At 37.0% G+C, this 17,376-nt stretch overlaps 1 protein-coding gene across 1 annotated transcript in view; it reads left to right on the top strand.

The window, feature by feature from the left end:
* Positions 1-1,132: 1,132 nt before the first annotated feature.
* CNGB3 (cyclic nucleotide gated channel subunit beta 3) overlaps positions 1,133-17,376 on the top strand; it is a 57,756-nt gene continuing 41,512 nt past the window's right edge. The window contains exons 1-3 of the mRNA XM_085049828.1: positions 1,133-1,296; positions 3,562-3,637; positions 10,132-10,243. Coding sequence (XP_084905954.1) covers positions 1,189-1,296; positions 3,562-3,637; positions 10,132-10,243 — 296 coding nt within the window. The 5' untranslated portion in view covers positions 1,133-1,188. The remainder of the gene's footprint in view (positions 1,297-3,561; positions 3,638-10,131; positions 10,244-17,376) is intronic.

Here is a 17,376-nt window from a genome sequence, read left to right as displayed (position 1 = left end):
GTTTGCTTTGTAAATGTCACTGGAGAAAAAAAACTTGCAAACAAATTAGGATTTTTGGTTCATTCTTATTTACTACTGTGGTTGAATAAGGATTAGGAACAGTACTTGCCAGATAATAAAGCCCCAAAGAAGGGCATTTTCAATACTTTGATGTAATTGCTAAATATGTCATTTAAGGAATAACTCAGAGGAGTAGCTTTCTGTATTTCTTGATGCTTTGATGGTCAGTATAAATCAATAGTAAGCTGTTAGCTCAAATTCAAAGCTCAAAGTGAAGGCATAATACACAAAGTGAAATTAAGGACAAAAAGAGACTTGTAAAGATCCTTGTTAACAGTGGCTTAATCAAGATTACATTAGAGATACTTGAAATTGAATTTATGTATAAACTACACTATGCTTTATTTTATGGAAATTTATATAAGATGACCCAAAGCCCGTAGAATCTCAATATCATGTCCCAGTTATAAACCATAATAATTTATATTTTACTGATTTATAAGATGTTCATTCACCTAACATTTATTCTCATCAAAATTGTAGCTAAGACTGCATAAAGTGGTATTGCCTGTAAATGCATTAGAAAATGAAAGACAAATTTTTTCCATGTTTTAAAATAAGAAGAATGAAATAAAACAAGGTATAAAGTTGCTAAAACAAACCCCAAGAGAAGACCTTTTATTGTCACTCACTCAAAAAATAAGTTGAGGACTGCAGAGAAATTAACATTTTGTGATCTCAGGTAATTTATTGTTGATTATTTACTAATTAATAATTTTAATTTTGTAGTTAAACTACAGGGATGCTAACAACTTAAAACCTTATTTCTAAATATAAATTAAAAGCTTACTATCCAATGCGTAAAAGATTAGACACTGGTTTATTCTAAACAGAAATGAGTCACTCTCCTCTGACTTTTTGCATGAAAAGTAGAGCTGTATATGGTGTAACTGTCAAGACTAAAAATAACTTAAAAATAACTTTGTCTACAACATGAAAAATGGTACCAATGGTGACAGAAAAATGTCACTGAAACAGACTGTGCAAGGAACTTCTTTAAGGCACTAATCAGACCTAAACCTGATTAGGTGTCTAATTGGCTTGATTACAGATGGCAAGAAAACATGTGCTGTAAACCTGTCCATGGTAAAAGAGACATAGAGGCTTCAGGGGAGTTGAAGAGACAAGATGTTCAGAAAACTACGATCAGTATTTTCTAGACCAAAGTTAGCACCTGAGATAGTAGATTCCAAGAATGAAGCTGCCCCTCCACCACCAAAGGCATCGACAGGCCAGGTATGGTTTTTCTTGTCTATTATAGACTGATTGTTACTATCTGTTGTTTAGAAGGTATTTATGTAAGTAAACGCCAAAAGTTAGAATTTCAAATATATTTACTGAACATGTTATTAACCTTTATTTAGAAAAATGAAATAAATGTTGTTATTCTTTTCCACCCTACCGTCTTTTCTTTATGAAGAAAATACAATTTTCCCTTTTAGAAAGCTGCTTTCCAAATAGGGCTAACCTGAAATAGTACAGGTTTGTGAGAGGTCATGATTAACATTGCAAATGGAGAATTAGAGATACAGGTATTGCTGCTTTTCATATGCTGATATATTTTTCTGCATCTTGTTTCCTTCTGGCAGGAAATGTCAGTGTGTCCTTTCTGAATATTAGAATGTCATGCAGGTATATATCAGCCTGCTTCCTGATAAACATTGGAAAGACAAAGTAATTTAGTAGCTTTTTAAGGAAGTCTTTTTTTTCAGCTTGCTTTGACTAACATAACCTTTCTTTGAAAAATACGGTAAATCATATTAGTCTACAGTCTATATTTTTATTTAGTATTTCTTTATGGAAAAAGTTAATTTATTCTTTTCAATTTAATTAATGGAATATTTTAAACTGAACCAAAAAGATAAGTTCTCTTTCACTTGTTGCCTTTGAATTTTAATCTTTTCCCAATAGTGTCCCTGAAAGTGTTTTTGTTTTTTCCAGATTGATAATCAGAAATATACAAGGCAAAATGGCAATTATTTAGGGTTTCAACAAATAATTATGGAAATAAAAAAAGTTATTTAGTATCAGCCTGAGCTATTAATCATTCATGCGTACTGAAATAATCAAAACTCCTCTGTTATAAAGTTAATTTTAAGTAAGCAGTTTTATTTAACATATTCATAACAGTTGAGCATATACCAAGACTCTCACATAACTTCTGGGAGCATTGATTTACATGTACAAGACTTCCATTAATTTTAAAGTTTTAGGTAAAACTGATAGAAGCAAAAATGTTTGTAAGACTGAATCACTTCTTAGAACTGATGTTTTCTAAAATTCATAGGTTTGTACAGACTCAAGAAGAGGTGTGGTTTAATCCAGGCTAATTACAATTCAGATTTTATTTATCACTGGTATAAATAAGATGAGCAGGCATATCCATACTGTCATCCACAAAAAATGGCAAAAATGTCTATGTTCAATAACCTTCATATACTGCACATCTACAGGCATTGTTCATGCTTCTTTTAGAGTTCAGTTTCCTTGTGTCAATAACATACTGTTTTAAAAGCAGAAAACTCCTGAATATTAACAGGTTAGCTTCTGTGCAGGCTGATATCTCACTTGGCAAAGTGCTCTAGGGAAACAGATATATTTAGATTTCACTGGAGACATGGATTACTCTTTTGGCAAGAATAATTTCATACATCAGTACAACACTCAGATTGTATCACCATCAGCCTCCACTCTTCAAAACACTGCTAAGATGGAGGCACATGAATGGATCAGAGATTAAGACATTTCCTGCTGCAAGGAGATACCATCTAAAGAGAAAAGAAGTGCATAGTATCTGGTATCTGATTAATATACTAATGAATGCACTAATTTATGTACCTAGGCTAATAGGAGGCAGCCTGACACAAAGAAAAGAACCTTTATAACAAAACATCATGCAAGAGCCTTGAGTATGCACAAACATTGACTGGAATTGTTTTTTATATATATATATATATATATATAAACATATATACATATATATTTATATATATATATGTATGCATGTATGCATGTATGTATGTATGTATATATTGGAACTTCAGTGCATGATTCCCTGAATAAAAACAGGCAGGAAAACACAAATATTTTCATTAAAAAAAAAACAAACTTATTTTCAGAAACACAAATAAAAAAAAGGTCACTGATTTAGGAAAGGAAAAAAAGTGCATGAAGACCTGAAAACTCATAATGTCAAATAATTTTTCCATATGCTGATACAATCTAATATCTTTCTCTATTAATAAGTGTACTACCCACCAGGAAAATTCATTTTACCTGGGATGGAAATACTCATGGGCTTGATTAACATGATGCTCTTACATAGTACTGTGAACACTTAGGACTCCCCATCACATCTGAAAACACACAGAACACCTGGGAACAATGGTCAGTGTGTGTCAGTTTAATCAAATTCCTACAAAAATGCTGCAGACATCAAACCACCCTTATTGTTCTCAACAGCAGCAATCTAGAGTTTCTAATCCTGTTTATTTTTTTAAGGATGAAAATAAAACAACAAATGAACCACAGAAAGCAGAGGCCAGTAATAAAGCAGAGCCTGAACCAAAGAAACAAGGTCAGTAATAAGCAATTTATGAGTTTTCAAAGATTATCTGGACACAATATATGTATACTGTATAGGATTGTAAATAAAACTGTTGCTCTTCCTAGTATGCTGGCAGGCACTCTCATTTTTTATTTGTGGAAGAAATTGAGATCTCTGAATTATCATTGACCCCAGACCAATGATTTGTTATACTTGTTACAAGTATAGGAGCATTATCCAGCAATAACAAAAGGCAACAAGAGTTCAAGCACACAGTCCCTTCATGAGCTTGGCCGCTTTAATCAGCTAGAATAGGAAACTCTTATTTCATCTTACTGCAATTTAACTCCTTAGAAATCTTGAAATAAAGGTATTTATTAGCTTAAGGAAAAAAATGCATATTTTTAATGCTTCCTTTGAGGGTACTTCTCACATGTACCAGAAAAGATGGGACAGACTTTAAACTATCTGACATTCAAATATTTCACTGAGCAGCCATTAAAAAACTTTAAAAAAACCAAACCAAAACAAACAAACACACAAACAGAAAAGAAAACCCACCAAAACAAGCAAATAACTAAAAAAAAAACCAAAAACAAACAACAAACCACTCAATGCCATTAAAAATATTTACCATCACCACTCAGAATTTATTCAGGACTGGTACACAGGAACATAGAGCTCAGGGCAGTAAAACGAGGTAATTATTTGCCTAAGCAGCTGGTTTCTGAAAGCAGAGGCAGCTGGTCATGGCTATCCTGCCCTCCTCTGCCCCCACCTTCAGTAGCCAAGTCTGTTTTGCTTATACCAGAGCCTAAATGACTGCTTACAGCAGCTACCAAAATAAAGGCTCAGGATGGGTGAATTACTGCTGGGCCATATCCTCTCCTCCCTCCCTCACAGCATCAGTGGTGCAGCCCTTTCCTTTTCCATTCTCCAATCCTGGAGAAAAACGGAGTCCAGTTTTCCTGTCACCTCATGCTTTTCCTTTAGGAGAGCAGTTCATGTTAATTTCACTGAAGCAGCAAAGCAAAGACTGAGGAATCTCCAGCTTTCTGTGATAAAGAATAACTAAGAAGAGTGGAGCAACTGGAAAAAGGTTACAAGGAAACTTCCATAGTCTTTACTTATGTTTGTGTAACCATAGCAAGTGTCAATTCCTTTCCTCATATAATGAAACTTTTAACAAAGTCCATTTAATGCAATTATCTTGTTATACAATGGCTGTAGCATGAAATCAAGGGAAAACGAAGTCTGATATGAATTAACTGTAGCAACAATGGAAAAAAATCAGATTTGTTTTTTTAACAGCACTGAATCACAGATGTTATCCCATGACAGAATGGAGTATCTGTATATTTTTTATTTCCATTACAAATTTAATCCAATTTTACAGATTAATATAAGTCATTAAGATTATTTTGGGGTACTAAACTACTTGTTTTTCCTTCTAAAATATAAGTGGTGGTATAGTAGCAATTACACCATTAATTACTTTAGAAAATTGTAATAATACAGGCTCCATGTTTTTCAGGGATAGTTTGAAATCTATAGCTTTTTTGGAAGGTACTTCAAGTCTCAAACAGCTGCAAGACACTGAGGGTATTAATGAGTTAGATAGACAATGGCTGTACAACTGAGAATTAACAAAGGCACCACACGTCCGGACAAGCTTATGAATTTCAGCATCCTGAACCTAAGTTACTATCATCTGAGCCAAATAGGTAACTGCTTTATGTCTGGCCAGAAAAGGGAGGCTGGTCTAAAGCAGCTGACAGGACGGTCTAGATAAAACTGCAAAATTTTGTGAACTTTGTGTCAGACCTAAAATCATGTGGATATCATCTGGAAGAAGAAAATAAAAATTTCTCTGGGTAAGCAGAGGATGAGAGACCAGAAAAAGCGTTTTATGGTATATGTGCAAATTTGGAAAGAATTATTAAAAGCACAACCAGGACTCAAACAACATTAGTTAAGGGAGATCAGCTAAATGGAGAATTCCAAATGTGTTAAAGTCTTTGCAAGGTATCCCATTAGATTCTCTGATGTAATCATAATGAAATAGACTAGTAAAGCCCTTAATCACAGTATCAGTTTGCAGCTCCATAGTGCTAAATACAAACCAACAGACTGAGCTTATCTTCACCCCCTTCTTTCCACATGAGCAAAACCAGCCATTGCCTTGTCCCTTTCTCCTCGTACTTCCCAAAGCAGCATGATGTTTCCAGTACAGATGAGAATCCAGCAGGAGGTACCATTGGATCCTGTTTGATTAAAACTTGGCCACTTACGTCAGTCAGCAACACCTGGTACTTTTGGTTTCTTTGTTGGCTACTCATTGCTCCATCTCCACCTCCTCAGTTGCCCTCACTCTCAATAGCTTGCTTTGTGATTAATTCTCTACATAATTAGCTCACTCTGTAATTAGTTCCCAGTGTCTAGTCAGTTTGGTCCATAATGGATTAATTTTTTTAATTTATTCCCTGCATTTTTTGTGTACTTAACAAAGTGTGATTCACCTAATTACAGGTTCTCCGTGATATTGAATCCAATTGCTATAATTTCTTTGCACATTTATCACCTCCCTTAACTGACTGGCAATACAAATGTTTCCCTTGTTTTACCCACTGCTGTTCAATAGCTCTGTCAGTGGTTATGCTCTTTGGAAAGAAACATCCAGCCTCCACCTGGTAGCTGGTGACTACATTATCATTCTCTCTTTTATGATTTCTTTCATCCTCCTGACAGATAATTCCAGTTTGATTCTTTCCAACTACATTTTAGTACTTCTTCTCTGAAGTCTGTCCTCATTTTTATTCTTTTCACTTACTAGAAACTTGTCTGTTTCCAATATTCTGTTTTTTGATCTTCCTACTTCTACTAAATCAACAAGTGTCTCAAAGATGTTTTCCAGAATCACAGTCACATTTATTCAGCTTTTACTAAAGTGCCTATGGATAATACTTTGTTCTTGGTAGGACTAGAATGAGAAAGCTAAATAAAACTACCATAGGTATTTCTATGCATGCTATGATTGCACCTCTAGGTCATAAAGTAGACAGAACTTCCCATCTAGGAGACTATGGTGTTATTGTTCAGTGATATTTAGTATCTTCAGAGCCTAGATGCTTTGGAAAGCATCTCAAGTAAGCAGTGCAGCACCTCAGAGGAAGGGCTGCTCAAAAGGAACTTCAATCCACTCCAGACTCCCTCTTCTGTTTAGGTACACAAGGAACATTCACTTTTCCACTTAGAAAAAAAGCAAAAGCAGAAGCTATTGATAGCTGCCCCCTCTCATGTATTAGCCTACCTGTTACACCCTGCCTGTTTCCTAATAAGGGATTTCAAACCCATATCTCTCACGTTCCTATAGAGTTCCCTAACTACCTGTGTAAAACCTAAACTAAAAAGATGTGGGAGGAAGTTCTGTGGCATTCCTAGCCTCTGGGCCATTGTGCAGAAAAGAATGTAAAACCCTGTGAAATCTGAGATGTTAGAATGCAACACGGAGCATGGAACTAACCTAAACATGGAGCATGGAATGAACCTAGAAGTTAGTCAAAATAGTAACCATGTAGGAAGAATGAAGGACATTGATTTTTGCATGTATTTATATCAAAACTTGGTTGAATCTTTAAAAAAGGGGGAAAAAATCTTCCCAACAGGTATTTGACCCTACCACAAATAAATAAGGCCCAGAGCCAAGATTTTCTCTTCCCCAGGAGAGTCTTGCTTACTAGCTGTTATACAGAATATAGTCACTCTCCCTTCCTAGAGATAGAACAAAGCAGATGTATTTATTGAGGGTACCAGAATCCTATTCTGTAACACCTTGGCCAATTCTGGTTAATTAGGCATCAATTAACTCTACATGGACTACAACTGAGTTAAACCTCTGAGAAGGATGATTTGACTTAAATGTGAAATTTTGCAGCTAAAACCTCCCTTTGGCCTGTTATGAATTTGACTCTTAAGATGCTCTTAAGCAGCTTTACAAAACCTGTCGCTTAGCACCTGAAAATCCAGAGTTAAATAAGTGGTTTTTATTTCAATAAATACAAATGAAGTATGTGATATAGTAAGCTGCAGCCCAATGAACTAAACCTGCCAATCCAAAGAGACTTTGAAATAATCTTATTCCTTGTCACCTTATCCTTTATGCTCATCACTGCACTCAGAAAACAGTCAGCTATTATTCCCATAAAATGTTTTTTTAAAGATTAGGAAGGACTTGAATATGTTTAATCAGCTTGCTTCCACTCCTGCTGATGTGAAGTCTTTTAATTCTTCTCAGATCTTCATTTTTCACATGAGTGACAGGTCAAAATGCTAGGAAAACAAACTCAACTTCTTCATATAATATTTCTTATAGAAAATAAACTTAAATAATACTTCTGTCAGCCACCAAAGGTGAGGGTTGAGTTAAGATGGACCTACTTACTGTTTGTTTTATTTCACCCCTGCTGATTTCTGAACTTTTTTTCCATGCATATAGCATTTGTTCAAAATCTGTTGCTTGTAAAGTCACAAAGGTGTGCATTTTGTAATGTCAGAGGTGAAGTCTTTTGTCTCCTTCATCCATAGATTTCCTGCAGTTTTTATTTTTTCTTGGAATCTCCAGGACCCTATAGACATTTTTAGATATTTTGGATAGCTCAAGAACATCTCTGTGAGGCAAGGACAATCAGGCAAATGGCTAACTATGTCAGAAGCATCACAGGGATTTTGTAGACCAGTTCTTCCCACTGCATGAAATGCAAAGTCAGTCTTAACTCTGGCTGTTCAAGAGAACCTGCTCTCTATATTACTTTGCAGGCAATTACTCTTAAAAGCCAATTTGAGACTTCAAAAATATTTTGAAATGTTTCACACTTTGAAAAAAGAGGAAATGGTAAAAAGAATCACAGATTTTAAGTGCTTAAAATCATGATTCTAAGGCATATATGATACTACTAAAAAGAAGAAATTACTCAAATATTAGTCACTCTGCCTCATACTAGCAGACTCTACCCATGTCTCTACACAGTGTTTCCTATTTTAAACAATACTGTCTACCCTCAAGTGTTTCCATGCACCATTAAAATTGCCATCATTTTTTGTTTATTAAGTAAAATAATTTTATCATTTTATCATGTTGTAGTTTAACCCCAGCCAGCAGCCAAGCCCCACACAGCCTGTCACCAACTCCCTGACCAGCAGAACTGGGGAGAGAACCAGAAGGGTAAAAGCTAGAAATCTTGTGGGTTGACATGTTTTATCAGTTTATTAGGGAAGGGAACAGCTGTGCACACAAGCAAAGCAAAACAAGGAATTAATTCCTCTTCCCACTGACATTCCGTCACAAGAGAATGACAACTCTTGTGTTGTCTTGTGTTGTGTTGTCTCCTGGCAATGACAAATCTGCCTGTAAAAACACCCTCCTCTCTGAGAAAAGGTCCTATAAGACTAGTGCCTTCAGTTTTAGGATAGTGGAGTTGGTCCTACATGAACAGGCTGGAACTAAAAAGAACTTTGCCAACTCTTCCAGTGTTATGCTTAGCCTCACAACATTCTGGTCTTTGAAAACCCTAAGCTCCTGGTTTCATGTGCTTATCAAACAACTGTAAAACAAACACTAACATTCAACCTTCTGAGCTGCAGAGGAAAAAAACCCTAAAGTGATTAAAAAGGCTTAAGATTCATAGATAAGTAAAAAGTGTTCTCTAGTTGCTCTTCTGGAAAAAATGGGAAATACTCAGCTCCAGGTTATTCTGCGAGTGTATGTCTGTGTGTGTATGTCTGTGACTAGGAAATCAAAGGAATTTGGAAAGACTGTCAAGGGTGTCAGTCCAAAACTGTGAAGTTAAAACTGAAGATAAAAACTGCTTTATGGAAACATAAAAAACTGAGCTGGATATCTTTGGAAAAAGTTGGATATACTCCTCCAGATTACAGAGATCCTCTGGCTACTCTTAATCTAATCCTGAAAGGCTGTTCCAATGTTGTCTTACTAGAATTTTGAAAACAGGGGACAAGACTCAACAGTGAAGTTTTAATAATACTAAATTTCAGCTGGGTCTGAATCATCAACCTAGGATAATACAGGTAAAAAACTGAGGTCCCATATAAATAATGTCATTATCATTTCCATTCATAAGCAAATAAGCTACTCTTCGTTTTTCTTCCTATATTTCACAAGACATTTCTAGATAGATCTATCTGTCCTCTACCATGCTGCATGACTTCTTGTCCCTCATAAATACAGAAGAGCTCTGTATTGACCATTGTTGAGCTAGCTACCAATGAATCTAGTTAAAAACCACAAGTAAATTATACATCCTAAAAGGTGTAGTTATCATAATTAACATGTTGTGTGCAGCTGAAATAGATTTATGCAGGACATTGTTCAAAGGTCAAGTCCCAGTAGCAGTGTCTTTTATTGCTTGTCCACTGAAGAAATAATGTCAGACCGACTGTGATTCCTTCACAAGTATTGTTATAATTCTTAAAAAATTCATTTTCAAAAATTAAAACCTTTTTTCTAGATACAGGATCAGCAAAAGCACCTGAGCCTTCAAAACCAGAAAACTCAACTGAACCAGCTAAGACAACTCAACAGGAAGAGCCTCAACCCAAAGACGGGCAAGAAAATGCTGAGTGAGTAAATTCAATTAAAAAATTTGAAGATTCTACCTGACATCCGGACTGAACATTTCTGTCTGCCATATATCAGTTCTTTAAAAGCCCCTCTTGTAACGATCTGAACAGTTATATTTCAGTTTCAAGACAGAATATTTATGAGGCATTTGTTTAGTATGTGCTTTTGATGGTTTGTTGTGTGCATGATCCTGAATTGCAGGAATGAGGAAAAGGATTTGCTCAACTACAGTTTTATGCTAATTTTATCAGTGCTGCTGCTCAGTTTTTGCTATTCTTAACAAACAAACAAGTCCCAGAATGCTGCCCTGAATACCTAGAATGTTTGTCATATCATTCTGACTTGAAACTTTTTAACCTGCACTTTTTTTTTTCTGAGTTATACCATTAAATCAGCATTAGTCTCTACAATCAGAGGATTAGTACTATCTCTTCCCAAGAAGAGACAAATAAATGAAACAGTAATATTCCTTCAGGGGAAAATCTAGGGTCATTCAACCTTTGGAAAAAGCTAAGATGACTGTTTTGCTGAAATAGAAATAAATATGAAGTCTAGAAAACAATAGTCTACAGTCATTACAGAAGCAGAGATTTGTAGATTCATGGAATCATAGAATTCTCTGGGTTGGAAGGGACCTTTAAAGGTCATCAAGTCCAACCCCTCTGCAGTGAGCAGGGACAGCTGTAACTGGATCAGGTTGCTAAAAGCCCCATCCCAGCTGACCTTAAATGCCTCCAGGGATGAGGCATCCACCACCTCTCTGCATAACAGGCGCCAGTGTTCCACCACTCTCATTGTAAAAAAATGTCTTCCTTATATCTAATCTAAATCTGCCCTCTCTAAGGTTAAAACCATTGAAATTTGTCATATCACAACCCCTGCTGAAATGTTTGCCTCCATCTTTCTTATAGCCTCAGTATTTCATAAATACTGAGGCCACCAATAAAGTTTCCCTGAAGCCTTACCTTCTCTAGGCTGAAAAACCTCAACTCTCTCAGACTTTCCTTATAGGAGAGGTGTGCCAGACTTCTGATCATATTTTTGGCTCTCCTTTAGGCCTGCTACAACAGGCCTATATCTTTTCTACACTAAGGATTTCAGAGCTGAATACAGTGGTCCAGGTAGAGCAGAGGAGGGGCAGAGTAACCTCCCTTGTCCTGCTGGCATTTCTTTTGGTGCAGTCCAGGATACAGTTGGCTTTCTTGGCTTCAAGTGCACACTGCCAAGCTGTACCCAGCTTTTCATCTACCAGCACCCCCAAGTCTTTCTCCCTAGGTCTGTTCACCGTCCCTTCATTCCCAGCCTGTGTTGACACTGGGAGTTGCCCTGACCCAGGTGCAGGACCTTGCAGTTGACCTTGTTGAACCTTCTGCTGAACCACTTCTCAGGCTTGTCCAGGTCCCTTTGGATGGTATCCCATCCTTCAGATGTGTTAACCACACCACTCAGCTTAGTGTCATCTGCAAACTTGCTAGGTGTGCTCTTGATATTACTATCTGTGTCACTGTAGAAAATAAAGATCTTCATAGACCAGCTCAGGTTGGAAGGCTCCTCCAGAAGGAATGAGGTCCAAACTCCTGCAGAAAATATTTAGAGGTTAGACCCACCTCCCAGGTTAGATCAAGGTGCCAAAAACATTTTTTGGTGTGACTGTGAATCTATATCATCTATACCTTGTTCAGTATAATTGTGAATCTATATCATCAAGAATGGAGTTTCTACAGTTTCTCTGGGCAATCTGGTCCACCCTGTGACCACCCTTATTATGAAAATTAAATATAATTAAATTTTCATTTGCTTTAGCTTGCATCTTTTGCCTCTCATATTCTTGTTGTGCATGTCCAGTTCTAAGTCAGCAGCATGCAGTTTGCTTTCATTGCTGCAAGAACACACTGTGGTCTCATGTTCAATTTGCTGTCCACCAGGACCCCCATGTCCTTTCATGCAAAGCTGTTATGTACTCAGTCAGCTCCAAGTCTTTACTCTCACATGGCCTGTTGTTATGCATCATGAAGTCCCTGCCTTTGGAGATCACTTTGAGTGGAGAAAAACTGATACACTCAAGACAAAGCAGGGTAGAAACTCTTCCTGCTTGTCTTTGCCTTCTGTTATTTTGATTACCCTAATGACACAAAGCAAAAGTCTTTCCTTGACATGGAGTTGATTTATAGAGATGATTACCTATTTCCTCCCCTTTACTAAGACAGACTTTGTGTCTGGTAATAATCAAGCAAAATGCTACTGCACATGCCTCTATAAAATAATAGATGCAATTAAAAATATCTCTGACTAGAAAGAATGGAAAAGTTATTAATAACTTAGTCACTTCAATGTGAATCAGTAGGTCAAAAATGAAAACCTAGATAAGAATCTCCTTTTTTTGTCATCACACAATACGATATTCAATGCCTACAGTTCCACTGATAATTCCTGTAACCATGGTTAAAATAATTACTATGTGCTTATGAAACAAAAGGGTATGTTGCTTATTAGTAGAAACAAAATCCGTCTTCTTTTAAAAGGAAATTAAAAATGTTTATGTTAAACACTGCTTTCTCAGAGCTGTTCTGACTCAGTGTCATGTGTGTATCCAGATATACCTAGTCAGTCTAATTTGAACAACAGCTTCTAAAAATACAGTAAATATTTGGTAAATTCTACTGTCAAAAGAGTTGCCCACTAAATCCTGAAGTAGAGTTTGGAAGGCATGGCACTGGTATCATTGCACTGGCATGAATCTAAACTAACCAGATCTGTTGTACTGTTGACTGTCAGAGACAGAGGGACAATAATTTTTAAAATGGGCCTTTGAGAGAACTTCATTCATTGCTTCTTAAGGTTCTTGGAAGTCTATTTAGACACCATTCCTGATCAAGGCTACTGCCTTATGGAGTCTATGTGTTCAACTTTGCTCACTAGAATATTTGTAGGGAAATCAATTGCCTTCATCACGTGAGAAAAGCTGAAAATTTGAGTCAAACAGATACATGTGGTCTACAAAAGCAGCAGTAAGTGAAACATGCTCAAATCACTGTCTAGGCACTGAAGCCAACTAGAATAATACAAAATGCCTCCTGGAGAATCTGCTCATTGCTAATTTCTAGATATTTACATACCTAGGAGTTATTTGGAAAAGTGCTAGTTTTATCAGTCAAAGCCATATCCAGGACTGTGAGGATAGTCAGGATAGTCAACCAAGAGTCCCATTTTCCAGTAGTAGTCTCTGTCACTGTTTATGTGACACTATGATATGGATATATTTGGATACCTCTCAAATAGAGATTAGTAACAAGTGCTGCCCCTTGGGTGACACCAAACTCTGTGGTGCAGCTAACACACTGCAGGGAAGGATGCCATCCAGAGGGACCTTGACAGGTTTGAGAGGTGGACCTGCACAGACCTCATGAAGTTCAAACAGACCAAGTACAATGTTCTGCACGTGGGTCACAGTAATCACCAGAATCCTTACTGTCTGCATGAAGAACAGACTGAGGGCAGACCTGCAGAGAAGGACTTGGAGATACACTGGTGAAGGAAATACTAGCTATGAAATGGCAATGTGTGCTCACAACTCAGAGCCATCTATAACCTGGGCTGCATCAAAAGTGTGGCCAGCAGGTCAAGGGAGGTGATTCACCCTCTTTTATTCCAGGCTGCTGAGACTCCACCAGGAGTGCTGCATCCAGCTCTGGAGTCCTCAGGACAGGAAAGACATTGACCTGTTGTAGCAGGTCAAGAGGAGAGCCACAAAAATAATCAGAGGGGTGAAGCACCTACCTCTCTTATGAGGAAGGGCTGAAAGAATTGTGATTGTTTTTGCAATACAACAAGAGGTAATGGTTTTAAACTTACAAAGGGCAAATTTAGACTAAATATGAGGATAAATTTTTTTGGGGATGAGTGGTGAGACAATGGTTTGTCAAAGAAATTGTGGATGACCCATTGTTGGAAGTGTTCAAGGTCTGGCTGGACATGGCTCTGAGCAACTTGGTCAAGTGGACAATATCCCTGCCCAAAGCAGATGGAATGGACTAAATGATCTTTAAAGGTCTCCTGAAAACCAAACAATTCTATGATTCTATGATATTGTTATGGAAATCAAGTTTGGCAAAATCACTGGTAGAATTTTCTTACCTGAAATTTCATACTTTGCTCAGATGTGTTTCAGGCTGCAGCAAGGGCTCCCTGAGAGGAGATGGGAGCCAAGGATAACAGCAGCACAAGCCAACACACAAAGTTCAACCCCACTGGGTTTGAGCACAGCAAGCAGAGCAACATCCTAGCAACAGGCTGCCTCAACAAGGCACAGTGATAGACCAGGTACAGAGTCCATCAAGGGACTCTAGTCAGGAGCAAAAAAGACGGGGTCAGAGACAGGGCTGGAAACAAGGCTAGAACACAGGTCCAAAGTCTGTCTAGGAGACAGGACCACAGGCAGAACTGGAGGTAGACACACCAGGCATAGCTCAGTCAGTGACCAAGGCCTGACCTGTAGTGGATAACAAAGACCCAAGGGCATAGAGTGTGGGTAGAAGTCCTACTGAAGTCCCAGGGCAATTAATTTATCTACACTATTTTCTTATACTAATCATCTTTCAGGAGTCAAAGTTTAATCAAATCATTTGATCTGCAAGAAATCATCAGTGTGCCCATTGACTGTGAGTAATATACATAATGAAATAAGGTTTGTGGAAATATATTTGTTTACAAACCATATACATCCAGAGCACATCAATTTTCATGGAAATATTAACAGAAAAGTTTTCACCTTATCTGCTGTTACTGGGACAGTTAATTTTTTTAAATGCATCTGTGCAGACTCAGATACATAGAATAAGGAAGAGGGAAGAAGGCTGTTGTCCTGTTTGGAACAGCATATTTTTTAATTTCCTCTAAATGAGCAAATTTTTTTTGCTTTGTAACTGAATGACAACTTTAACAAAGGCTGTGTTTGCTCCTAAAAATTCCCATAGAAATTGTTTGTCCACAAAAACACTTTAAAAAGGGAAAAGAAAAAACAAAGAAAAAATCTGTCTTTGCCTCTCAGCACACCTTCACTTTTTAAAATACTGCAGTACACAGTGATGGACATTAATAAAGAGTAGAGTGACACAGCACTAGTCTCAGCCACCTGAACACTATGTCTGAGAGAAGAAACCCACAAGAATGGATGATGTGCCAAGTGCTGAATTACTGCCTAAGAACTGAAACATTTAATATCTGTTTCCTAATGGCTTGGATAGAATTGCACTCAAATCACCCCTGTCTGCCAATATATTGTTTCTCCCCTCTATCTTTATTGATAATGAAACAGAGCAATAGGTAATTTTCATTAATAGCTATTTGCTGAGCAATAATAACCTCTGGGAGGGTAGGCTAAGACTCCCCTGTCTCTTCACAGCAAGAAATGAGGGAACAGAAGAACAATCAGCGCCTCAGTTGCACTCTAATAGAAGACAGGGGAGTCTTATTAACCAGAAACTAGCACAAAGCTTCAAGGTATGAGACAAAGAAGTTGCAGCAAGTCCTGGAAAAAGTAGAGTATGAAAGAATGGTGAAGTATCTGAGAGCATAGATCAGAGAAAACAGTGACACAAGGATCTTCTATGACCTCTTCTCTCCTCTGTGTCTTTTAAAAGCCTTTAAGCCCAGTTGAATTTGTAAGAGTATTTCATCTTCCCAGATTACCAAAGAGATTACAATGTACTATTTATACGAAGGCAGTACGCTGAAACCCCAAAGATCATGAACCTTGCTGTGCAAAGTACAGCATAAAATAATAATCCATTATTTGGAGGCTAAATATTCAAGAGCACATAAAGGAAAAAAATATAGTAGGTAACTGGGACTTCCTGTGCTTTCAGATTTCATTTCAAAGTCTTACATATTCTCAGTTATGTTCAGAGAGGAACAAAAAATTATATCTGATATGCCACCTTCAGAATATAGCTATTGTGAACAAAATATGTTAATATAAAAATGCACTAAAGAAATTTTAATAAAATATTAAAATTATAGCCCCAAAAATTAGCATTCCAACACAGAAAGCATACTCTTCTGATTCTGCTTTTTCAAATGCAGAAACACAGCTTTCAACATTTCCAAAAAAGGGATCTCCAGTACTGCAAATTTCCATATGAGCATAGGTGGTTCAGGAAAACTCAACTTCATGCTTGTGGTTTGCCTTTCTCACAGCCACATCCTAGTACTTAATAGACTCTACCAGTCCTTCTACAAAGAAGACTTTTTCCCTCTTTAATTTGGCTAATAGCAAGAAAAGAAAACAAAACAAAGATTAAGAGGCAATTTGCTATGTGGTGCATAGCCAGGTTAATAAAGAGAACTCCTGCTGGTAGCATGTTCTTAGTGAGTAATGCATTTCATTTACTTCAATAACCTTGACCAAGAAAATTACTTTGCTTATTAGTGCTTGCCATCCCCTAGTTACAACACATCAATTCACCAAGTAGATGCACCTTAGAGAAACTATGCACTATCAGAAGTCCAAAATCTCAGTGCATTGGTGAAACAGACCCGGTGTCCACCCTCTACAGAGTCTCTAGAAATCTCTGATTACCATAGGAACACCAGGGATATAGGACACTCATGGCAAAAAACTTCAATCAAGTTTAGATGAAGTAAAACAAGGCCAGGGCTGGGCCTTTCAAAAAATCCCAGCTTAAATGAAGTTACAAGTACATCTTATAGAGAGGCTAATATATTTCCTTAGTTGTTTCCAGCTAATCACTGCAGTACTCGAAACTGTAAATAGATGGAATGCATCCAGTACTTTTTTTAAGTCTGACTGAAAAGTCATTAATGTGTTAAAAAATATAAAGTCTTTTCTTAGCACTTATTTTCCGTCTGCTTAGGTATTTTTTTTTCAGAGTTTGTCACTTCTAGTTCTTGGACTTGAATTTCTGAAATTTCTACATTGAAAACCTGCAAATTAAATAGAAAGGTGATAGTGTGCTGCCTGTACCAAAATGGATTAAACTTGCTGTAATCTTTGCTGAGATGTATTTTCCTAGAGCCTTTAAATTCCATCCAATCTGCAGGATGCAGTTACCCTATTTAATTTCACTCACTGTGCATGGCAATCAAGTAGGCAGCCTGAAATTAAAAAGTAGTG

Source organism: Lichenostomus cassidix, chromosome 2, assembly GCF_008360975.1.
Source record: "Lichenostomus cassidix isolate B80296 chromosome 2, HeHo_3.0, whole genome shotgun sequence".
Taxonomy (NCBI): Eukaryota; Metazoa; Chordata; class Aves; order Passeriformes; family Meliphagidae; genus Lichenostomus; species Lichenostomus cassidix.
This window is presented reverse-complemented; position numbering and strand designations above follow the sequence as displayed.